This window comes from Triturus cristatus, chromosome 2_1 (assembly GCF_964204655.1).
Source record: "Triturus cristatus chromosome 2_1, aTriCri1.1, whole genome shotgun sequence".
NCBI classification, from domain to species: Eukaryota; Metazoa; Chordata; class Amphibia; order Caudata; family Salamandridae; genus Triturus; species Triturus cristatus.
Genome location: NC_140581.1, coordinates 1,069,299,016 through 1,069,323,895, shown reverse-complemented (window position 1 = coordinate 1,069,323,895; position 24,880 = coordinate 1,069,299,016). Strand labels below are relative to the sequence as shown.

The following is a 24,880-nucleotide window of genomic DNA, read 5'->3' as shown; positions in this document are numbered from 1 at the left end:
TTCAATATTAAGAGGCAATATGTCCCCTCATTAAGGCACCCTCCAAAGCACCAAAACCAGAAATGCAATTTATTAAGTAAACACTAAATAGCTGAGCTCTAGATCAATTAAAAGTTAAAGGGTTTTATTACAAATTCAAAATAGGTAATACATGTTACAAAGGGGATCAATGTCAAAGCTACACAGAAATGAAAAATCTGAAATTATTCCAGATCCCAAATGGGCATAAAAAATGGAGGGAATAAAGGATAGCATCCATGGTAGAACAGGAAAGTCTTCTGACTCAGACCCAAAATTGAGGGTTTTTATTCAAAATTTTCGCATATGAAATTTTAAGATCTGCAGAATCATTGTGGTTTGAGCAAATGTAGCATTTCATCAGCAAATCAGAGCATACGAAAAATAAACCTCAAATTGCCTTAATACAGATACACTATCCCACTACATAATTATTCGGCACTTTCTATTCTAAGACCATCAGGAAATGGTAGAACAAAACATGATACATTGACAATAATGTGTTGAACGAATTGGACCCAGTGAACCAATGGTCCTTGGTGATGTTGCGAACGTTGAGAGCTGGGCAAAGTTCATCAAGAAGAGAACAAAACTCTTGGAAATAAATCAGTACATTTCAGCTTAACTGTGTGTCGCAGAGTTTGTGAAAAGAGAAGTAGGCACGGGAGTAAAGAAACATGAATGACAGGGATGACTTACGTTTTAGAAAACATGGTGTTTGTACCTAAATTGTGGCTTGGTTAACATATAGCAAGAAACGGCAAATCTACACATCATAAAGAATTTCTTTTGAAAGCAGTAGTTCCATATCAGTGAATGAATGTGTGATTGAGTGTGAAAATGCCTTCTGCATCTTATATAATGTGTGTTTATAAAGCTCACTATCACCCGCAAGGGTATCTTAGCACTGATCAGGTGTGTGTGCCTAGCCCTGCCTGTAGTAGGTTGGGTAATTCAAAAGCCAGTTCTTCAGGTTCTTGTAGAATGCAAGAAGAGACTAGGAGTCTCTGATTTAGAGTGGGAGGATGTGCCATGCTATAGCAATGTAAGAGAATGCCCACCTTCCTGATCTGGTTCTGTGTATGAACGGGAGGTGTGCGAGTAGGAATCCTGCGGAGCGGAGGTGCCTGGGTGGTGGTGGAAGGAGATGCAACTGTTCAGGTAGGTGAGACCTGGGTTGTGTAGTGCCTTGAATTTGTGTGTCAGGAGTTTGCATTGAGTATGCTTGTGTATCTGGAGCCAGTGTAGTTCCCTGAGGTGTGTTGTATTGTGAGTTCTGTGTGGGAGTGAAGAACCAAGACTTGAGGGGCCTGGCGGCGCAGGGTACGCCTTAATCTCCTGAGTTCACCTGCTTTGTGGAACAGAGACACGGGACACTCCGTTAGGCGTAGAAGATAGGGTTTATTAGTTGCAGCTAAGTACAGTTGTCCCAGAAGTACACTCTGTATGTTCTTAGGAGACTGCCACTTTACTTTGTGGCGCACAATCTTTTATAACATACACATTCACAAAGAACACTCCCAATGCATACAGGGTCAACCAATGAGAAGAATGTAAAAACAAGATATTAAGTAACGCAAATAAACCCCTCACCCAACTGTGTTTGTCACCCTTCCCCACAAGTTAATCAGTGGTAGTGTTTCTAAGTCGACTTGCAGGTGGCAGGGCACATTTGTATGGCCTTGAGGACAGTTGTGAAATGAGAGAATACGAGTAAAGAATAGCGAAGGCCAGAGGATAAGATAAAGTCAGGAAAGAATGGTGCGAACCAACAGATAGTTGAAACAGGGATCAGTCAGACCAGACGAGGATTAGTGGAGTCGGCCGGACCCTGGCACCAGCTATAAACAGAGGCAGGAGGTTATTTGACACGTTGCAGTAGGATGAGGAAAAACAACTCTTCGTTCACCGTGCCGCCTGAGTGAGGGCAACACAAAATGGCAGAAAGACACAAAATGGTGGCTAAATAAGAACGAGATCGGAAACTGAATTACCTCAGGAGTTGGAGGATAAATCTGGCAAACGAGTTCTGGATGGTTTGTAGTCTTCCATTGAGTTGTTTGGTGATCTCAGCATAGAAGGCTTTCCCATAGTCCAACTTGCTTGTGAGTAGGGTGTGAGTGATAGTTTTTCTAGTGCTGCTTGCGAACCATTTGAAGATCTATCTCAGTATCTTCAGGGTGTGGAAGCAGTATACAGTAATGTCATTGACTTATGCGGTCATGTCCAGTTTGCTTTCATTGAATATTCTGAGGCTCCTGACGTGGGTTCTGGGTGTGAGTCTGACTTTAGCCAGCCACCTGTTGGTGTCCCATGGTGAGGTGTTCTTGCCGAAGATCACTACTTCTGTCTTGTCCTTGAGACAGTTGGCTCTCAACACAGTGGCGGCTGGTGACATTTGAAAGTGGTGTGTCATAAAAGTTGTAGATGTGTGTTGCGTCGCAAGCGAAGTAAGTAAGCACAACTATCATAAGGGGAATTCGGGGGGTTCTCCCCCCGAGAAAATTTGAAAAGAAAGAGTAGGAAAATCATGCATTTTAAAGCATATTTGATGAAGGAAGACGGTTTATAAAGCAACTGTGATAGAGTAGACTTGAAATGTTTCAACACATGAAAAATACTCTGTATTTTACAGAATTAACATTGTTTAGTCACAGTAGTGTGCATATTTTACAGTACAAGCAAGGTTTGTAATTAGGGCTTTGGGTAGTCCAAAAAAGGTTTCAAGGAATGCAGCCTTCAAACTAATATAGTTTAATATACTGCATAGAACTTACCTGACACCGCACCGATTGAATATAGTATATGGGTGGCACGACCAATCTTGTGCCAGATGTACCAGGATAGATACTGATTTTGATCACATGGTGTGGTCTTCTCCAGAACTACAACAGTACAGCACAACGGTAGTTGGAACTCTTAATAAGATTTTGGCCTGTAGTATGGGTTGTTCACTGGAGGTGTGCTTAATTGGACTCTTCCTGAGGCCCACATCCAAACGTATGGGACACAGGTTCGTAGATCTAGCCTTGCTCCTAGCTAAACGGAGGATACCTGTCAGATGGAGGACAGCGTGACATCCGCTTATAGGAAAAAGATGTTTCCTGTTGGGCCAGGGCAGAGGAAAGGGCTTTGCTGCGGGATGATAAGGTCACAAAAAGGCGTAAACCACAGGCTGAACCGTGGACAGAAATTTTAGGGCCATGGGATACATGGAAAGAGATGGACGGGGACATGCAGACAGACACCTCAGGACCAGAATAGGGACTGGACACAAAACTGGTTTAGAAGCAGGACTGTTTACTACCAGGCCAAGAGGGCAAGTGGGGATGGAGGCGCCTGCCAGGGTGAAACAAGGACTATACCGAGCCTGAGAATCTGTAGGTGATTCCCCCTGTTTATCCCCCTGCCAGGGCATATCGGTGGACTAGGCGCCCTTGCCCACATACCCCTGTTTCCTCCTTCCTCCCTCCCCGGGAACCCTCTCGGCCATCCGGTAAGATAATTAATGTGAATCATGATTCAACACCAAAAAGGTACATTAAGCAGGCGGAGGTCACCCGTAGATGCAGAAGTTTAATAGGTTTCAGTTTGGTATCACATAGTTCACAGATACCTTAGTAAGTTTTCTTTGTTTTCCACTATCATTTATAAGTAAGACGTATACATGGCATGAATACGAGAGGAATTAGCACAGATTTGAACATGATCCCTCCCCATACACTGTTTAGTTGCGGCAGGAGCATGTGGGCAAAACTTGGATATCAGATGGTTGACATAACACTGGATGCGATGGGAAAGACTTGCACAGATGGATATGTATAGGCATTAATGCTGGACTATGAGTTCTATCATGCTGATTGTTTCCTATTTCTTCTGCTATTACAATAATGGCTTTGCTGTAACGGAAAATAATGTATGGACGGGACAGAATGCAATAATATAAATGCCAATGAAAAACAGATAAGGAAAAAAAAGCAAGGTTTGTAATTGTCTCACCTGCACACACAGTTGTCTTGTCTGACTACTATCTACAGGAGAAACATGCCCTCTTGTTTGTATCGAGCCTGCAATATGTTGCGATAGCGATTGTCTGATAGATACACATAAACTAGCCTGCATTGTGAAATGCTCAGAGCCTGAAGCTTGCAGCTCGTGAGCCCAAGAGCACACTGTGCAAGGCAGGAAACAGAGCCAGGGGGCAGGTCAAGAAAGAGGACTGTGCTCTTTAATCGCCTCACTGCCAATTTACAACATATTTAGGGGCATATCTACAAGGCGGCGATATAAAATTATCGCCGCTTTTGCGGCCGTTTTCGTTTTCGTGCGGTTAGCGATAATTATTGCCGGTTGTTGCTGATATGCCCCTTACTGTCTTTCACAAGTTTGTCCAGGCTTTTTGTTTTTTTCCTTAACAGGGAAAGTTTGATTGTTTGGCTTTTCATTCCAATCGCAGTTTGTGTCCGTCCTCTCTGTACAGCTCAGCTTTGTTTACAGCAGCGAGGCAAAAGCGAGAGATGTTTCCATCCAATGCCTGAACTCAGTGGCTGGTGGAACTTTTGGAACCGTGGAAAGGGGCTGCCTTGTCTTGTACACTGGAGGACAGGAACATGCCATGAAACGAGGAGATGGAGCTGGCCAAAAGTAGATCTGACAGAATGGAGGGGAAATAAAGGAAACGGGGAGCATGAGATGATGGACAAAAGGAGTGTTGAAGCAAAGGTAGGAGGCATGGAGGGGGGCAGAAAGAAAAGGAGAGAGAGAGAGAGAGTGGGAGGCATGGAGGGGGGCAGAAAGAAAAGGAGAGAGAGAGAGAGAGTGGGAGGCATGGAGGGGGGCAGAAAGAAAAGGAGAGAGAGAGAGAGGCATGGAGGGAAAAAAGGTAACAAGCGTGAGGTAGAGGCATGGAAGGAGTAAAGGAAGGAAGAGAAGGATAGATGCATGAAGGAAGGAAAGAAAGTAAAGGAGAGACAGATGCATTGAGGGTGAAGGGAAGCAAGTGAGTGATAGAGTCATGGAGGGGGGGAAGGAAGCAAGAGAGGAGTAAAGTCTTGGAGGAAGGAAAAAGTGAGAAAGAAGCACGGAAGGATATAAGGAAGCAAGAGTGATACAGAGGCTTAGGATGAAAGAAAGTAAAGAAGACCGCTGGCGGCCTTCTATATTAGATGCCCATTGTCAACAGCGGAGACCCATGAAAACAATTAACACACGGGACAGGATGAACTCGCCGTTCCACAGGCACAGAGAGACAACAGTAAATAATACTGCAGGGGAGGCCAGTGGAGACAATTAATTAGCACATGGGACGAACACAATAATACATTTGGAATGAGATGTACATCGCTCGTGCCCCCAGAGAGGAGCTTTGCAAGTCACAAAACCCCTGGCACTCTTGTACACGCACGCACAGCACTGCATCTGCATAGCACCCACCCCCATTGTCATGCCAACGTTAAAAAACACTCAGCAATCTGCATTGATGGAGAAAAGGGCAGGCCCCCAAAAGAAAAAATTAAGTGACATCCCTTCAAACACATACGGCTCTATAAAGATCTTTACCTGACTCAAAAGTTAACAAACAGCACTCAGTCGTGTGATTGACTGCCAGCAATATTCGAAAGACTGACTAGATTAATAAAGTGCTATGAGACATACTAATGGTGGAAGGCACTATACAAATGCCAACAGTATTTTATAGGTTACTCTAGCAGCTAGAGTTGTTTTTTCTGTAATTGCAGAGTGCGATGAGTGTTCCTAAAGCCGGGATCCTGTGGCTATGTCCCAATATCCCCCCCTCTATAATGTCTGCATTTACATCGAATTAAAGTGGAGCTATAAAAGAGACACAAAAGTGCCAGCGGTAAGCCAGGAGACTGTGCTCACAATAAACATGCTGACGGCCCCCATAAAAGGGAGGCTGCAGAGACAGGCAGATGATGTATGGCGCATCTTCGTCTTGGGCCTGGTCACACAGCTTTGAGGGCCTCATTTATGAGGTTTTGTCATAGGGCAGCAAGGCAGGCCTTCCTGCTGCTCTGCCCTACGGCAAAAGAAAAGGGTAGGAATGCGCCGTATCTATAAGATACGGCGCATTCCTGTCCTCTTCCCCTGCGCCGGCGCACCATGGGCTGCCATGCGCCAACGCAGGCACCTTTACATCACCGTGCCTGCGTTGCAGGGAGGATTATTCTGGTACAGGAAGGGAAACCTTTCTGTACAAAAATAATCACAAGAGGCTTTTTCCTCTTTCTATGTGCGCTGAAAGAGAAAAAACGAGGAGAAATAAAGATATTTTGGCGCTGCCTCAGATTTACGATTTCTCGTAAATCTGGGGCAGTGTCAAAAGGCCATGGATGTTGCTGGGAACGCCCCCAGCAACACCCATTGCACGCCCCTTTAACGCACAAAACTGCGTTCAAGGAAACTAAATTTACGAGGCAGCATTAAGCCAAAAAAAGTGGCTTAGTGCTTCCTGATAAATATCACGCGGGCTTCTGCGCCACTGAACGTCACAAAAAGTGACGTTCCTGAGGCGCAAGGAGTCTCATAAATGAGGCCCACACTTATTTAGCGCGCCACCGCACCGTATCAGTGCTTAAAATGATATGCACAATAACATGTACTGAATACACGTATTATGAACACCATGGCATGCCCGTGAGCAATAAAAAGTACATAAATCAAGATAATGACAAGAATAAATAAGTAATGATGATTGGTGGTGAAACATGGTGCTAGTGAAAGAGCTTCTTCCTTCACACTTCAGAGCCGAGGAGGAAGGAAAAAAAGAAGCAGTCAGCGGCAGCAGTCAATGAATGGAAAACACCACAAGCAGGCCAGCAGACTGCCACCCGGGCTGCAGGAAGGCAGAAACTGGCTGAAGAGCACATTGCTCCCTGTGACCAAACAGACACATGTCCAGAACGTGTTACATTAGGAGGAAAGGGGAGTGGGAACAGGCCTGCATTTTTAGCAGCTTTGTGTGGTGGTGGCACTGGCAACATGTCCGTGTTCAAGAACTACTGTTGGCGGGATGACATGTTACAAGAGGAAAGCAGAACAAGGGAATGGGCCTTGGGCTAGGACAGAGAGCAGCTGATGAGGCGTGCCTCGCTCTCATGTTATCTTCCTGCCGGCAGCCCAGAAAGTGAAGAGAGAGAGAGAGACTGCCTCTTCCCATCACATGCACACACTGCAAGAGGCCCCTAGCCTCTAAGTCAAACCGGACACTGCTCCTCATGTCTGGATTGGCTGGAACAGACAACCTCGCCCTTCATCACCAAGACCAGGGGCTGCGGCTTTGAGTCATCCCCGGCTCCAGTATGAGCTGGTCTAAGTGGCCTCTGGTGCGCATGTCGGGTTGGCCTGAGAGAGGCAGCAGACCAACCCGATATGCACACTTGTGCCACAGGTGCTGGCAATGCTAGTAACTCCGACTTTGTCTTGTCTGTCAATAACATTGTAAAGGCCTTCCCCCTCAGGCCCTAACTGGCTGCTCCAGGACCCGCCTCAGCCTCAGGCCTCTCTATTTTGCAAACTGCCAGGCCGTTGCAGAATGTAAACATGTCAAATATTTTTCATTACTCACTTTTCATTAGGGGGCAATATATGAGTGGGCCAATGCCCCAACACCCTAAGGCAGGCACCACGGTTAGCGGGGTTTGGTCATGCAGCCAGTCAACTTGTTTCTTGTATTGCTGATGGGGAGAGTATGAGTGGCGTGTCATTGATGATGCACACGAATATAATCCCACACAAATCTTCCACACTCGGCATGAAGTTCTTGAGCAGATCTATGATGGTCCTCAGTACACTGGGCAGTCTATCTCCTTTACCTTCACATTACAGCATCAGCAAGCCTTTTTTCTCAGTATTTTGAGTATGTTCCTGGCTCTACGTGAGGGCAGCCAACTGTCCTACTGCTATCCCAGTCCTTCCTTTTGGCTGGTCGCAGGGATTCTGCTTTCAGTTAAAGATGAGCATAATTGCTTTACACACAGGGATATCTTATTGTCACAAAAATTGTGTTTAGGGCAAGTTAAAATAGCTACTTGGAATTTGGGAAAACCCTTACAGTTTGCGGGTAACTTTTCAGGTTCAAACGCATGGGCCACCTGGGCCAGTTCATTGTCTGTGTAACCTACTATAAGCTTCTCAACATACCCTTTTGAATGATGAAGACAATGTTTTATGATGCCTTGTTATAATATTTATTTCTCTAAGACAGTCCTCCAAAGCAACTATTGCTGTGCATCCTTTCTCTTCTGCCAGAGATGATCACATGATATGCAGATGAGCAGTCAGCACATACAATTTGTGTGGGCGATGCAAAAGGCCATATCATTGGAAACATTCTTCGTAATTTTGATCTTTGAGGGAGCACAGAGAGGTCTCCTTTGACTTTATTGCTCTAAGAGAGACACAATACACTCTCACTGCAATGGCCATGGCCTGAAGGAAAGAGACAGAGTTAAAACTGCAGGGATTTTCAGGGTTGTGGGATGGAAGGCATCCATATATTTGGGCACCCTGTCCCTCATGTTTTTTTACAATAGGCTACAAATTCTGTAGAGGAAGTGAGTGTTCTTTCCTTTTATGGTTTAAATCTTTTATTAGCATTTTCAAAAGTATCAAGCAAATACAGCAGCAGATTTTAGTCTTCAGGGGCATTCAACCACCGAGAGGCGAAACCAACTTAATGCCTTGCTGCAATTGATACATAAACACAACCAAGAAACAAAGGAAACGCCTTTTAAAGGGTACACAGATTTAATAAAAGGGACACAGCAATGACAACCTGCACACAGGTAACATGAGGACCAGAATGCAACCTCCCCAAATTTCAGATGTACCCTGTATTAATTAGTTACCATCAATCCTTAGTGGTGTCCATGTATGGACATCAGGGTGGTAGTTACACATGGGAAAAGACAGTGCACTTTGGAAGTCAGTGAAGTTGATGCAGAAGTAGGACGTGCGTCCAACAAGCGCAATGAAAAATAAAGTGAGCAGCTTCTTTTGGAAGAATCTAAAGCTGGAGTGTAGTCAGCTGGACAACTAAGAAGAACAAAGTTACAAGAATTATGATGATAAATGATAAGAGAGGGATGAAAAAGTATAGCAGATTTAATCAAAATAAAGTCTAATACACCAAAACAGGTTCAAATCTAAGTCTTATTTGAATTTAAAAGATTGAAATGGAAAGGGGTGATCAAATGTCATAACAAGGCTGTGAGTGGAAGAAGTAAAGAAAGTGGAGAGCACTGAAAAAGTGATAGAATAAAAATGGCAGGACAAAGATTGAAGAAATTAAATCTCAGTTTTGGAAGGATAAATGGAAAAGAACTGAAACTATATTCGAAATCTAATGCTGTTAATAACTTCAACATAGCAAAGCTGATTACATTTGAAAAAAAAGGTTGAAGTACTAACATGGTCATGTGACAACACTACTGTTTGCAGGTGCTCTTTTATCTAGGACCATGTTGGGCACTACTCATCTCCTCACTACATTTTCTATTACCTGTAAGGATTGTGGTTTAACTTCCTTCAGGAACAATAATATTTGAAATTCTACTGTATTAAGAGATTCTAGATATATGAAATTTGGGATTATGTCTGAGTGGCAATCGGAAATGGCATGACCGGTCTATTAGAGTTTGAATACCCTTGGCTGAAGTTGCTGGAGGTTGGGACAGTGTTTAGACAAAAAAAGTGTACAAAATCTCGGAACTCAAAAATATCAGAAAAAACTATTGTAGTGCAAAAATATTGTGGTTTAGGATATTGTTGTCAAGCATATCGATTTTTTGTTAAGTAATATTTTTTTAGAGAATATTATTGTTTTTAATATCATTCTCAGCAATAAAGTTATTAGATTTTGAAATTTTTTAGTTTGCAATTTTAAGTGATTTTTTTAAATGTTATTAGTGATTTGTAGTGTTGTCACGGGTTGTTGGGTTTGTTTGGGGAGAGGGTGGGATGGTATTTAACTTATAAATATGTTTAATGTATAGTTGATTCATTTCTAATTGCTAATTCATTTTTTAATTGATCATTAATTATGCAAATAAAGGAAATAGATCAATGTGAAACCTTTATACAACTGAAACATCTACAAGTAAAAGTTGGGTTGTGCTAATGAACAAACTTGTTTTCAAAAGCCAGGAAAAATACCTAAATGACACATCTGTGCTGTCTTAATAAATGATATGATCTCTTACCTGGGGCTTTTATGCACAATACTTTCTCATTCCACACATCTGGCTGTACCCGAATAAGCTGGCCGTGTGTTGTGAATTCAATCTCGATTGCTTCCCCATATACTGTTTCCTCTTTCAGGACAATGAAGATCTCTTCTGGGTTCTGATCGGTAAAGAAAAAACATAAAGCAAGCTTTAAACCATGCATGAGATTTCATTCCGGAGAAACTAAAACCGATACTTTGTAAGTAAGTACATCGTTACATTGTATGCATATTCACAGGCTTGGAATGTGTTGGCAGTTTGGATGGTAATAGAAAACCACACCATTGCAACATGCCTGCCCTTGGAAGAAGGCTGACCATTGCACATTCACTAAAAAATAGACAGGAGCGGACCGTGCAGGTAAGAGCGGTGTGGCCTCTCGACAGACGACGACTCGGGAAAATTAACTAAATCATTTTCCCTCATCATTGTCTTTTGTGTCCCCCCCCCCCCCACCACCTGGCTCCACCGCTCTTACCTGCACAGGCCACTCCTGCAATTAGAACTATTAGGACAGCATCACTTAGTGCTAAAAGGCATATATAGAGAATACAGCACCACCTTATGTGACATATTTAGCCACTCTTTTCACAATCCTGACCTCCTTGCAGTGGACAGAATAATATAAAAGAGAAACATTTTAAATGCTAAGGCCACATCTAGGCCCAGATTTACTGAGATTTTGCATTGGGGTTATGTTACTTTTTTAGTGCCACCCGACACAAAATCTACTTTGAGATTTGCAAAGCTACATAAAGGGCAATTTGTGTGACTTTGTAAAAATATCGCTGACTTGCATCGGGGATGCATTAACTTTCATTAACTTGTGCAAGGGAAATGTTACATGTGTGGAGCACGGGTGTTCGTGTGCATCCACCCATTTTTTTTGATGCAAACCCCTATTTACTAAAGTCTTTAAACATGGGTTTACGCCAAGATTGTGTGCCTATCTGACGGTGGCAAAATGAGGAGACATTTCTCCTTGTTACTTCCTCTTTGCATTTGTGCTGCATTCTGCTGCACGCATACAATGAGGTGCAAGCCTCTAGGAATAGTTTTGTTCCACAATAGAGGCACCATTGTGTCGTGGTGCAAGGGTAACTGCATTAGCCCTAGGAAGACAGAAGTGCACATTGCTACCAGAAAGCAGAACTGTGCCATATTTGAGCAGATATGGTGCATTTCTGCTCTCTTCCTTCGACACAATGCAGCACAGCAATTTCCCTTGTTGTGTTGCATCAAAGTTTAGGATATCTGAGCCCCAACTCTAATTAGCAAGGCTAACAACCAAAGATCTGCCAACTCACATGGTGGCACTGTGTGTCACAAATTTGGCACCCTTCACACGGTCACCAGGTAAGGAGCCGAAATCACATGGTGCAAGGGAAAACAAGCTGAAAATCACTGTAACTGTAAATGGTGGTTTACCAGCTCCTTTTCAGTGACAGTAAGCAGCCGATGTCCATTAAGAGGTGTGAAAACACCCCAGGACATCGGCGACAGCCTCAACGAGCCTTTGTTTTTTTTCTGGAGTGGTGGAAGGCTTTGTGAGGGACAGAGTGCCTCCTAGGTAGCTCTCGGCATGAGGCCCTGCCCCTCCAAGGCCCGCCCCCTCCTCATGCAGTGAAACTTGTTTGTAAGTTGGCAGGTGTGCAACCACCTGAAACAAAAATTTGAAAGAGCAATGAACATTTGGAAAAATGTGATTTGAATATCCTTCTGCCCAATCTGATGACTGCTAAACTATTTCATCAAAAAAATGAATCCATTGAGCTATTATTACCATATCTACCTCACTCACCGATGAACATAATTTTTCAACTAATTCAAGGTGATGTGACATCACTTTGGGATGGGACTAAGCCTCAGAAGATGAATCATCACTTAAATTAAACCTTCCAAATACTCCAAAGATCCTGTTCTGGAGAGAATAGCTCTAGATTGGTTTCACAAATTTTTGCCTTATTGGACAAATGTTGGGAGTTTCTCTCTCAGACAATGCATGTTCCAGCACTGTTTTAAGAATAATCACGTTAACCCAATAAAAAGAATCCCATAATGGATTCAAGTAAAAGTTTTTATCTTTCCCTAGGCCTTCTTCTTTAAAGTTGTGGTCTGTGCTGCAATGCAACCTACTCAACATATATTTGAGAAATAGGTCTTGCAGGAGCTCCATCCAGGACTCAGACAATGGTGCAGTACGTAAAACATCTTGCCTCGTGTAACTCATGGTGCATCCTCGATTTTGGCAAGCCCTTTATCCTTGTGCTTCTTGATTTATATGCTGCATTCAATACAGTAAATCATTGTACATGTATTAAAACCCCAAGGATTTCACGGGCTTTGAGAAAATTGTGCTTAATTGGTTTTCCTCTGACCTGACTAAATGTTCAAAAAAGATCAAAATTGAAACCTACTTTTCAAGTTTGGTTGCTTTAAATTAAATGGCCCCTTAGAGATATGTTCTTACCCACACTGTTGTTTATTTGTTTATGGAACCATTTGGAGTCATACTTGAGAACTCTGGATCCTCTATCCCCAGTTTGTGGATAATTCACAGGTTTACTACAAGATTTCCTTTCTCAACAATGTCTCAAATCTTGTCCAAACTAAAATCTGTTCAAGTCTGGGTGACTGACTACTATTCAAAGGCAATCCAAATCTAACAAAAACTGTTTTTCTTCTTATCTTGTCTTCTCAGTCCCATCTACCAAACTGAATCATCTACCATAATTTAATTTCCAAACCCCTGGCTAACATTCTCTATAAAATACTCAACCTTCAAACACACATCATTTCAATGGCCACAAGTGCATATTTTTAACTACGACTGTTCTGTTGCATTACCAAATTTATCCCTAAACTACATCTCAAACATGTGTTCAATATATTATGTTGTCCAGCTTTGACTATGGCAACTCTCTCTTCATCTCTTCTGACTGGACTGCCCATACACAACTGAAATGTGGGCTCTATTTTGATAAAAGTCTGACTGCCATTATGTGTAGTTGTTGTTGCTCTTTCTGTGGTTGTTTAAATTTCTCAAGGCAATGTCCACAATATAGAAAACTGCACAAATACATAAATTAAATTAACACACATACAGTAAAAAGCATGGATGGTCACATCATAGCACTGAGTTTGGTGAAAAAAGGTGCAATATATCCATGTGAGGTACTTTGCAGTGGTGGGCACAGCAAGTAGAGTGAATTCACAAAGATTCTCAGATATCCTTCCTCAACAATATTCACAAGTAGAGATGCTTCTGTGAAGCCATGAAGCCAGTGCATATGCGGAGATGGAGCCCTCACAGGCAGCAGAACTGCTGGTCTGCATTTGCTTTCCAAATGTGCCTGCATTTGACCTATGTCCCTCAAACGTCACTGTCCCTCAAAGGGATAGGTGTTGAAATTAAGAATAGAAAATCAAAAAAAGAATCCGGGAAGCATGCAGTTGATCCCGGGGCTGCTGTCTGCTCATATACGCCCCCTCCCCCCACCATGCCAAAGCTATTACTTGCTCAGTAGAAGCTGTCTATAGTGGACAGCTTCCACTTTGTTAGTGATTACTGACTGACAGGCAGTTGGCAGCACTTCAGTGTTGCATTTACCAACCATTGATGTCTTGTTTCTTAAGAGTCGCAAATGTAGGGGGTACATCACTTTGATGCTAATTTTTCTTTGCAGCTTGCAAGGTATTGAAATGAATGCCTAACTCATTATAGTGATAATTGTGACTCCCAATGTAATTTAGAACATTACACTTTCTTTTCTTTCTTTTCTTTAAACTAGCACATATTGCGTTCTGAAGGTACAAAGTATGTAACGCATCAGGTGACTATAATTGCATAACATGCTTATAACGTTAACTTTAATTCCCTTCTTAGCATGTATGCTAAAAGAAACAGCTCAGATGCCCCTGAGAAGACAGCCTGACCACAGTCAGCATTTTATAAAATTGCAAGCTATTTTCAACCATTATAGTGGCATAGCCTTAGCAACACATAGAAGTAGATTTTAAATCCAATTCTCCTAATAATTGCATTAAGAGATCCTGTTTTTCAAATTGTTTTTTTCATTTCATGGTGAGGTACAAAATGGGACTATCTCCAACATATCAGCTAAAAGACTACTGAAATGAAAAAGAAGAAATAAGACTCATTTTTTTCCAGATTAATTTCTATCCTTACACTGTCAAAAGCTTGCATCCTTCGAGTTGGAGAAAACGTTATTACCAGTTATTCTGTGCTGTCACGGGCTCATTTTCACTCCATTCTGTCCAAAGAAATGCAGCAACAGCTTAATGGATCAACAGCAGAACGACCAGATTAACAGACATTATGCATTGCAGCCTGAACAGTGGTAACAATTCCATTCTGAATGCCATAATTAGTCCTCTGCTGAATCTTTTTAAGGTGACCCACAGGAGCCATCAGATACTCAGAGGAAGCATCTAATGATATTGTTGGTTCAGCTCCCTAGTCTGTTTACTATGTCAAAGTGTCCAAGGACATAGTGAGTTCATTATTCATGATGTCCTCAGGCATAGTAAGCCGCTTGTAGCAGGACGGGGTAGTCTGTAGTGGAAGCTGCCAAGAGGTAAATAAATAATTGTTTGTTAAATAAAAAGACTGCTTGGAGGTGACAGGTTTCCTGTAGAAGCCTGCCCTCCGCCACAAGTGCTTCCACAAACCCAAGCCTATAGATGACCAACCTCAACTATCAACCACAACGTTTGAGAGTCAGCTGAGCCTCACGTTACCCATAACTTCCAATGATTGGAGATGAGCAGCACCCTTTGCACTGGGCAGATGGCGTAACTGTCATTTGCACAACAGTTTATTAGTGCACACAATGCACAATGTTGCACGATCACTGATGAAAACGGACCCAGCACCAGAACAGTCAATGTTATCCACACACTAGGGTTTCTGCATCACGAATAAACAGTTGAGAAACGTACTTATTGCAGAAATGCAAATGTCTAACTTTGCAAATTTTAATTTTATGAGAAAGTACCCCTTTTTTGCATGAGCACCCCCATTTGTTGCTGAATTATGTCGCTGGTTTTTGAGCTATGCAAAATGGGGCACTGCTGTCCAGTGCCCAGCGTATTTGCACTGATCCTAAAAACAAGTGGATATTGGCTAGTTCCTGATAGACTTATTGAACTTTCTTATAGGGCAATAGTAAATGGTGCGCAAAATATATCTATGGCATAAAAAGTTAAACGTCTCTTGTGGACTGCAGCATTTATTGGGCCCATCCACTAGTGTGACAAGAAGAACATAGCCTCTAGCCTGCCATGTATAGTGTGAAAGCAGCAGTTTGAACCTGGCAGCACGGGAAACAGCAATTACAACGCAGCTGTTTCCCCGCAATGCCATTACATCGCAAGCGTAACAACGCATGCGATGTAACAACATGTAGCCATTACTACGCACGTTTTTACATATCATGCGCTGTTACAACACATGCGATGTAATGCCGATCCACCTCGTTGTGAGGAAACAGAGGCTCTTCCGTTTCCTCACAACGACGTGCACTGCCCCTCGACGTGAAGCAGGAACCGGGAGCAGAGACGTCGACGTTGGAGAGGAACCACAAGGAAAGAGAGGTAAGGGTGATTGTGCTTGGGGTGGGAGTAGTGTGGATAGTGGTTAAGGGTAGTGTTGTAGCGTTGTAGTGTTTTAGGATTTAAGATAGTGTAGTGGTGTTTGGGTAGTGTAGGGGTCGTGCTAGGGGTAGTGTTTTAGGGTTAGGGGTAGTGTAGGGGTGGGAGTAGTGTGGGTAGTGGTTTAGGGTAGTGTTGTAGTGTCACAGTGTTTTAGGGTTTAGGGTAGTGTAGGAGTGGGAGTAGTGTGGGTAGTGGTTTAGAGTAGTGTTGTAGTGTTTGTGTAGTGTAGTGGTTTAGGGTTTAGTGTAGTGTTGTAGTGTTTGTGTAGTGTAGTGTTTTAGGGTTTAGGGTAGTGTTGTTGTGTTTGTGTAGTGTTTTAGGGTTTACGGTAGTGTTGTAGTGTTTGTTTGTGTAGTGTTTTACGATTTAGGGGAGTGGTGTACTGTTTGTGTAGTGTAGTGTTTTAGGGTTTAGGGTAGTGTTGTAGTGTTTGTGTAGTGTAGTGTTTTAGGGTTTAGGGTAGTGTTGTAGTGTTTGTGTAGTGTTTTAGGTTTTAGGGTAGTGTTGTAGTGTTTGTGTAGTGTTTTAGGTTTTAGGGTAGTGTTGTAGTGTATGTGTAGTGTAGTGTTTTAGGGTTTAGGGTAGTGTTGTAGTGTTTGTGTAGTGTTTTAGGTTTTAGGGTAGTGTTGTAGTGTTTGTGTAGTGTAGTATTTTAGGGTAGTGTTGTAGTGTTTGTGTAGTGTAGTGATTTAGGGTTTAGGGTAGTGTTGTAGTGTTTGTGTAGTGTAGTGTTTTAGGGTTTAGGGTAGTGTTGTAGTGTTTGTGTAGTGTAGTGTTTTAGGGTAGTGTTGTAGTGTTTGTGTAGTGTTTTAGGTTTTAGGGTAGTATTGTAGCGTTTGTGTAGTGAAGTGTTTTAGGGTTTAGGGTAGTGTTGTACAGTTTTTTTAGTGTAGTATTTTAGCGTTTAGGTTAGTGTTGTAGTGTTTGTGTAGTGTAGTGATTTAGGGTTTAGGGTAGTGTTGTAGTGTTTGTGTAGTGAAGTGTTTTAGGGTTTAGGGTAGTGTTGTAGTGTTTGTGTAGTGTAGTGTTTTAGGGTTTAGGGTAGTGTTATAGTGTTTGTGTAGTGTACTGTTTTATGGTAGTGTCGGGGGGTCGTGCAGGATAGTGTAGTGTTATTGTAGGGAGAGGACTGGGGGTCGGGGGGAGGGTTGTGCTGGGTTAGGGTAGTCACTTACCTTGCAAACTTTAACTACGAGTATAGCTTTACCACGCATGCGTTTGTGTTGTAATGGTATGCGTGGTAAAGGCATAGTCGTGGTAAAATATTGCGATGTAATTGCATGTCGTTGTCATTGACATCGCGTAGTAATACCCGCGTTGTAATGGCACGCGTGGTATTGCTATGCGATGTGATGACATTCATCCGGCTGCACATACCTGTCAAATGCACCCTTTTCAAGGTATACAAATCTGATTTTAAATATTAAATAAGTTACCCCTAAGCACACCTTGGTGGCCACAAGGTGCATAATGTTAAAATATGGAATATATGTGACATTAGAAATGGAATTTTCCGACAGTGACTATGCCCAAAATGGCATTGTTATTCGTCAGGCTGTAATAGGCACACAGGAAAAGACAAAGCATAGATTATACACTAGTTTGTTGCTGTTGTTGTCGCTGTGGGGGCAAGGAGAAGGACTGCATCTCCCACCATCCTTTGCGGTCTGTGCCGCTACACCATTTCCGCACCTGAGGTGCTTTAAAAACTGGCCAGGGCTCCCGCAGCTCGGGATGCTTGTTTGTTGTTGTTGTCGCTGTGGGGGCAAGGAGAAGGACTGCATCTCCCACCATCCTTTGCGGCCGGTGCCGCTACACTATTTTCGCGCCCGGAGGTGCTTTAAAAACTGGCCCGGGGCTCCTGCAGCACGGAACGCACATGGGCGGGTCCGGGCCTGTCTGTGCTCGTTAGAGCCTGGAAGAGGCTGGTCTGGGCCTCCCCTCTGTTATCTTGACCCAGTGAATGTGACCAAAAACTAACGATAATGAAAAGGTACTGTATTGAACTACCCAATTATAGCGTATCCCTGTTTACCCCCATCCCTAAAATACAGAGGGGAGCAAGAAGGAAGTCTGCCTAAAGAAGAGGAAGAAGAGAGCTCTAACGCTGAGCCCAGACAAAGAGGGAGGGGTGCTTGACCGCATCGATACCTTGCTATCTGTATGTGAGGGTCTTCTTGACCCAAAATCAACATATACCACACCCAAGAATTCCAATATCAAGGACCTTAGTAGTCCTACATGTTCTGGCAATACAGGTCATATTCCAGCTATGTGTGAAAAGGAAGACACCAGCCACCTGCCATCTCTAATACAAGAGTCAGTAGCGCTAACAGCGGGGGAACTGAAGTGCAGGTGATAGTAGAGGAGTTATTGCCCTTTCCCTGTAGCAATAGTTTCGCCCCACTTTTAGATCATGTAGACTCACTAGAAACTACTGACAGCCAGGACAGCAGGCTACAACTCGTTAAGAAATAACTGCTGTCTCGAGCAGTCTGCTCAGCGAGTGCCCAAGGGGGAAAAACTGCATTAGCCAACAACCAGGGGCCCTTCTCAATCATAACTCAGAAAGAACAAGCAGTGTATTCACACCCTTTAGGGTTAAGGTGGTCCAACAAGATGGTGGCCAACCGAATGGGGAAGGTTCAAATCGAACAGGTCTCCGGAAATCCAGCGTCCAGCACGAGGCCCGTAGACCCCTATTTAGTTCTGTGTCTCATCAGGCAAATAAGACATATGTCACTCGCTTAGCTGATAGAAATCCTAACCAGAGACAAATAGTATACTTGGACAACGTCCCAAAGCTCTCCCTTAGCTCACACAAAGAGGATGAGGGTGCACTGAAAAACAAGTGTGTTCACTGGTTACGGCAGGTGAGGGGGTGTCTTTCTGTGATCAGGGATGACATTATAGGGGCTAAAAGACACTCTTACCCAGGGGTGCACTTGATGCCATTGCACTAGTTATGCCACAACGTGATTTTGTCAAAGAGCTGGTAGCTTTTGATCTATGCACCCAACACCTCTCCAACACCAACATTCACTTCAAATATCAACTCCCTGAGAGGGAAATAAATAGAAATTTGACTAATCCAGGACTCTCTCAAAATGTTGTGTCCCCTTTACGAGAGATAGATTGAAGGTCTCCCTCTCACTCCACTTCTAGAGTACTGGATAGTTGTCCAGTGTATACCAGGGCGCCTAGTTCATTCCATTCGAAACCAGACACTACTTCTGAGACGACCAGCCCTAGTAGGGCTGAGAGTGAGTTAAGTCACACACTAGGGACCACAACCCAAAGGGTAGAGCTGAACTCTGACTCACATTTATCTCCTCACAGTATATCCCTTTTATCCTGAAATATTGCATGATTAAGGAACAAGAGTACCTCCCCAGACTGGAGCACCTTTATTGAAAGGTTTAATAAATGTGATTATCAAGAAACCTGGTTGGCAGAACCATTATATCATCAGCGATACCTAAACTACTATATCACGGCTACCCAAGGTACAAAGGTTCACCAATCGGGGGGGCTTACTATAGGGGTCAGACAGGACATCGGCCTTAAAATACAGGTACTCCCGTCTGAATGTAATGATATCCTTGCTATTTGGTTGAGCATTGTCATCTACAATATATACGCAAGAGGCCAAAGCAGGGGGAGAAGATCCGATAAATCCACGCCTTAAGTGAACTCTTAGATAATCTCTCCTGGGACACCTCTGTCATCATAGTGGGGGAGCTAAACACCACCTTTGAGCCCCTTGGCAGCGAGGAAAATGATGCAGTGGGGGGGAGGATGAGCAATGGGGAATTCCATATCCAGAATTACCACCAGTTAAAAGATGGACAGAAGGAGCCGTCCAAATGAAAGCCCTATGTTTCAAATACTGTCTTAGGGCTGCCAATAGTAGAACCATCTCTGACAGAACAGGGGCTAACACATTTTAGAAACGCCTTCCACTCAAGCTACATTGATTATCTTTTAACTAGTTTAAAACTGTGGCATACCCTTGAGGTTATGGTAGTGATGACTCGTGCGGAGAGTGATGACAACCTTCTTTGCTCCACATTTTTATTCAAGGAACTGCAAGCACAAACACACACCCATAATTTAGCTATCACTGCTGATCTGCAACTTACTAACGATATGCGGCGAGTTAAATGGCCTATGATCATAGAACGACCAGAAATACTGTCCATCATTAGCAGCGATGTTGATAATACCATGGAAGAGATGGAGTCATCACTCCTTACCTCTCAGCCTCTTCATGAAATAACACTGCAGCATAATAAACTATTTACCAAAATGCGCTCATACTTTTTAAGGTCTTTTAGGGCTAAGAAAAAGGATACCCAGTTGCCGCACCACTTTTATAATAAAGAGTGCAAGCATGCTCACAGAAGCTTGGGGGTGGCAATTAGATCAGGTGACTTACCTAGAATACAAAATGCCAGAATTTTTTTTCAAAGGCAGTAGCAAGTGCTAGAAAAGTCTGGGACGAGAATATATGGCAGGATCTAAAACTGGCATGTAATAGGAATAATTCTCAGCAATTGTGCAACTTGGTAAAATGGGGTAGAAGCGGAGTAGCACCGCCCCTTCAAAATCATGCAGACCTGTACACATGGATAAATCACTTTGTCTCACAATATGCCACTGATGACACAGAGGACTGCGTCACTATCCTAATGCGATAATATTCAAGCTATAAAGTATTTGACCTGGCAGATGTAAGTACAGCTCTGTAGGCTATAACAGGTGGGATAGCACCAGGTATCGATAACATTCCAGCTGACATTTTCTTTCATGACATGGTTAAATGGAGCCACTATATCTTGCTATTAGCAAGCGCCATTGCTCAGGCACCACCATCCTGGAAGCATGGCGAGGGCCGGAAATTGTTCCAGTCTAAAAAGGGGGACAGGTCTCTGCCAGGAAATTACAGGCCAAAAAGCCTTATAGACTCAATCCAAAAAGTAATGGCATGACTTGTCCTGGCAAAAGTCCAAGAATGGATAGATGACAAAGATATCCTTAGTCCACTCCAGGATGGTGTTCGGGCTCACATAAGCACCATAGATCAGGTTTTTCAATTCGTCTTAATATATTGGCAGACTGTAGTCCTTGGCAAGGGCAGCTTATATGCTGCCTTTGTCGATCTCAAATCTGCCTTTGACCTGGTCTCACGTCATAAGCTGTGGGTTGAACTGCAGGAGCAGGGGATGCCCATTGCCGGCCTCCACAAGAGAAAGTTTGTGCAAATATGATGGGGAGTACAGGGGAATAAGACTGATTGTTTCCCTGTAGACAAGGGTGTGTGTTGGCCCCAAGTTTCTTTCCACTTTTTATGAATGGCGTCTATCTATCACCCCTACCAATTCCCCAGTTTTAGCAGGAAAAAAGATTCCAATTTTAATGTTTGCAGATGATACGCTCATCATTTCTAAAACTCCCTCTGGTTTGCAGAAAGCTCTGTGACTTTTTGAAGAATTTTGCTCCCTGCTAAGCCTCATAATTAATGCCAAAAACAAAGTTCATGACTTTTAATCAGCATAGGTCATTCAGGGGTAGCATGGTCATGAAAGGGTCACTCCTGGAACAGGTAGACTCATTTATTTACCTAGGTATTACCCTGCAGAAGGAACTGAGGTGGAGGCCACATATTGACACCATGTTGTTAAAACACAGGCAATTAGCTAGTGTCTTACTTAACAAATTTAAATCGTCCTTGACTAAGCCTCTGAGCCCGGTGTTGCACATGAATAACGTAAAGGTGGTGAGCACAGTTTTATATTTTGCAGAATTGTGATGCTTTGAGAAATCCAACCAGCTAGCTATATCAGAGAATAGGTTCTTACAAATGATAACAAGCTTACCACAAAGCACCCACATGTTCCCTTTGCGAAATGACCTAGGCAAAAATTCCCTGGCAGATCTAGCTAGGGTATGCCCATTCTGTATTGGCATAGAATATGGAGCACACCAGAACTGGCCACCTATACAGAGGGTCTCAAGGACATTATTGACGCTGATCATTCCCATAAAATTAACTGACTGCATGACATCAGAAACCTCTTGGCCAGAACGGGCCTGACCCATCTATGGGAAACGACATCGAGCTCCAAATTTCCATCGAAGGACCAAATTAAGGAGAGATGTTGGAATCTGAAAGAACATGAAGTGATCAGCAGCATTGACAGTACCTCTTTAACAGGGAACTTTTTGTCAATAAAACCACATCTGAGCTTCGAGCCTTTTTGGGACTCCATTAGCAAGCATTTCGATCGCAAACTGTATTTTCAATTTAGGTTGGGTAGCCTACCGTTAAAATCTTTTAAAGCCAAATGGGTTATCTCAGATGATAGCAAATGTCCCATCTGTACCAACCAAGAAGAAACCTATGAGTATGTCCTGTTTGTCTGCCCTGCCTATTCCGGGCCTAGGAAAGCTTGGTTAGCGCAGACATGCAGGAATATGGGCACGAGATCATGCAAAGTTGCCCTGAGAATTCTGCGCACTGACTCCTCACTCTGCTATGCAATTCCTGTCATAAAGTTTTTAAAATGGATGCGGCTCATAAGATCTCAACTGCTACTCGCAAATAATTGACCATGGAAATGTATTACCGGCAGAAGTGAAATTATCCTTTAGCAACGACCTCTGGAGCTCAGCAACGGCCTGAGTGTTTAATTAATGAAATGATAATTGTAACAGGTTTCACACATTATTGCTAGATTTTACTGCACATCAATGTGTTGAGATGGACTGATCTTATTCATGCAAATTTGCACATATCACTAGGACATTGTAGATTTCTATTTTTAACTCTTTATTCTCTATTTTAACATTTTTACCGTATTTATATGTTTACGCTTTTACAACATGTATTGTCGAATAAAGCTTCTTTGATTGATTGATTGATTGATATACACTTTAATCTACAACTTTTAACATATACCAACTACAGACTCCATTTGTTTCTAGCTAATAAACACCCAGGAGCATATTATGAAAAAGACACGCAGTGCAGCAAGTCACCTTGCTGCACTGTGCTGCGTGATAGGGAAACAGCAGGAATGTGGCATATTTAACATTATTCATCGCATTCCTGTCTTTTAAATCTGCAGGTGCACAATGTGATGCCTAGTGCCAATGCAGGTACCCGAGCACCATGGTGCAAGGGTGACCGTGTTGTAATTAGGATTGTTTATGTGCATCTGACTGCAAAAAAACAATCCCCCGAGCCATTTTCCTTTGCAGCGCACATAGAAAGAGGAAAACACTAGTAGAAATAAAGATATCCTTGCTACGCCTCCCCTGGGGATGCGTAGCATTTTGACGCATTCCCAGGTCTAGCATTAATGGTAAATCTAGAAATGCAGCAAAATCCATGGGGGATGCATGGGAGCATCCACACTTCACCCATGGAAACACCTCCCTGGGGCAGAGTAACCCAATGCAATGATTTGCACTGTGTTGCATTACTCTAGCTTCACGAAGCAACTCAGGGCCACGAAAGATGGTATTGCGTGCCTTGATGAAGCTAATTTAAGAATTGCGTCGCTCTTGCGCCCCATTGAATTGTGCAAGGGCAACACAACTCTTTGATAAATTTGGCCCCTAATTTACTCTAATGGTGAAGTCAGATATTTTATTAAATATATGGGACGTTTAGAAAGTTACCTTTTGCATGCCTGAAACTGCTGAAGGCTAATTTGCATTAGCTTTCACCCGCTGCACCATCCGTACTGGGCCTGATGAGGTGTGAAAATGGCTCCCAGAGCAGAGACAATGGCCTGGGGTGGGGAGGTGTTTTCTTCGCCTTACAAGAAGACCAGCTGGGGTAGGGCCGGGAACTTGATTAACTTCAAGGTGGCCAGAGCTGTTACAAGTAAATGTTAGGTGACATCTGGAAAGTTTCAGCCTATGTCCTCATAGTAAGAATGGCATCCAAACAAGTGGGAGGAAAGCTACCCACAGAACCGGTTATGAGTGACCACAGAGTAGAGGACTGCTCATTAGCTTGGGCATTCCTTTGAGGGGGCACAGAAACGCTGCACATGGAGAGCAGGGCTTCCTCATCTTGAATTTTGAGGATAGGGGCACTGTGGGATTCTTTGCAGTAAGGTAAACAGGAGATGCTGAAAAGTGGATAGCATTCCCCCCTAGGACTTTTACCACATTATTTAGGGAGTAGGAGGGATTCACTCATTAGCTAGTACCAACAATAAAGGTGGCACCTCAAAGCATACACCTTAGAACACTCTCCGGGCTTGTGGAAGAACAGAAGAAGGGCTGCACCTGCTGTTTGAGACCTGTGAGGAGACCTGAAGAGCTGGACCTGCTACCACGTGTACACAGGACATAAAAGTGGTCTCGAAAGGTCAGTTTGATGACTTCCTATGTGGCTACGTGGATATCACAAGCTGCAGGAGGCCTTTTCCCTAAAGTGACCAGCAGACCAGTAGCAACTGGACCTTGACTGAACCCTGCTTTTGACCTCTGACTGATGCCTTGAGAGTCTCTAAGTGCTATCCCTCAAGTTTGGGCCTTATAAGTATAATCTTGTGATGTTTGGGCAGTAGAATAAAGTTTAGAAACTTTTGAAAACTTTTCCTCCAGAGTTCCAGAGCTTCTGCTGGACCAACCAGATGAAGTATCCGACTGGCAACTCCACAGCATCAGAATATATTTCATGTGTGTCCATCTCATAGAGCCACGCACCTCAGAAAAAAAGACTAAATCCCATTCTGGGTTTGGACTTAGAATATTTTCACCATGAAATCTCCAAAGCTCCAGCGAACCAGCTGGATCATCCAGCTTGAGGTATCAGGCCATCAGTTCCACTGCAGCAGCTACGATTTCAGCAAAGATTTGCTGGGGGTGAATTTTTCTTCTCAAAAAGTACCAAAGGCACATTCTGCATTGAGACTAAG

General features: G+C 43.1%; 1 protein-coding gene across 1 annotated transcript in view; it reads right to left on the bottom strand.

Annotated features, from left to right (window-relative positions):
• Positions 1 to 24,880, bottom strand: part of BANK1 (B cell scaffold protein with ankyrin repeats 1) — a 2,329,074-nt gene that overhangs the window by 1,547,661 nt on the left and 756,533 nt on the right. Inside the window, exon 4 of the mRNA XM_085636022.1 lies at positions 10,242 to 10,383. Within this exon, the coding sequence (XP_085492148.1) occupies positions 10,242 to 10,383 (142 nt within the window). The remainder of the gene's footprint in view (positions 1 to 10,241; positions 10,384 to 24,880) is intronic.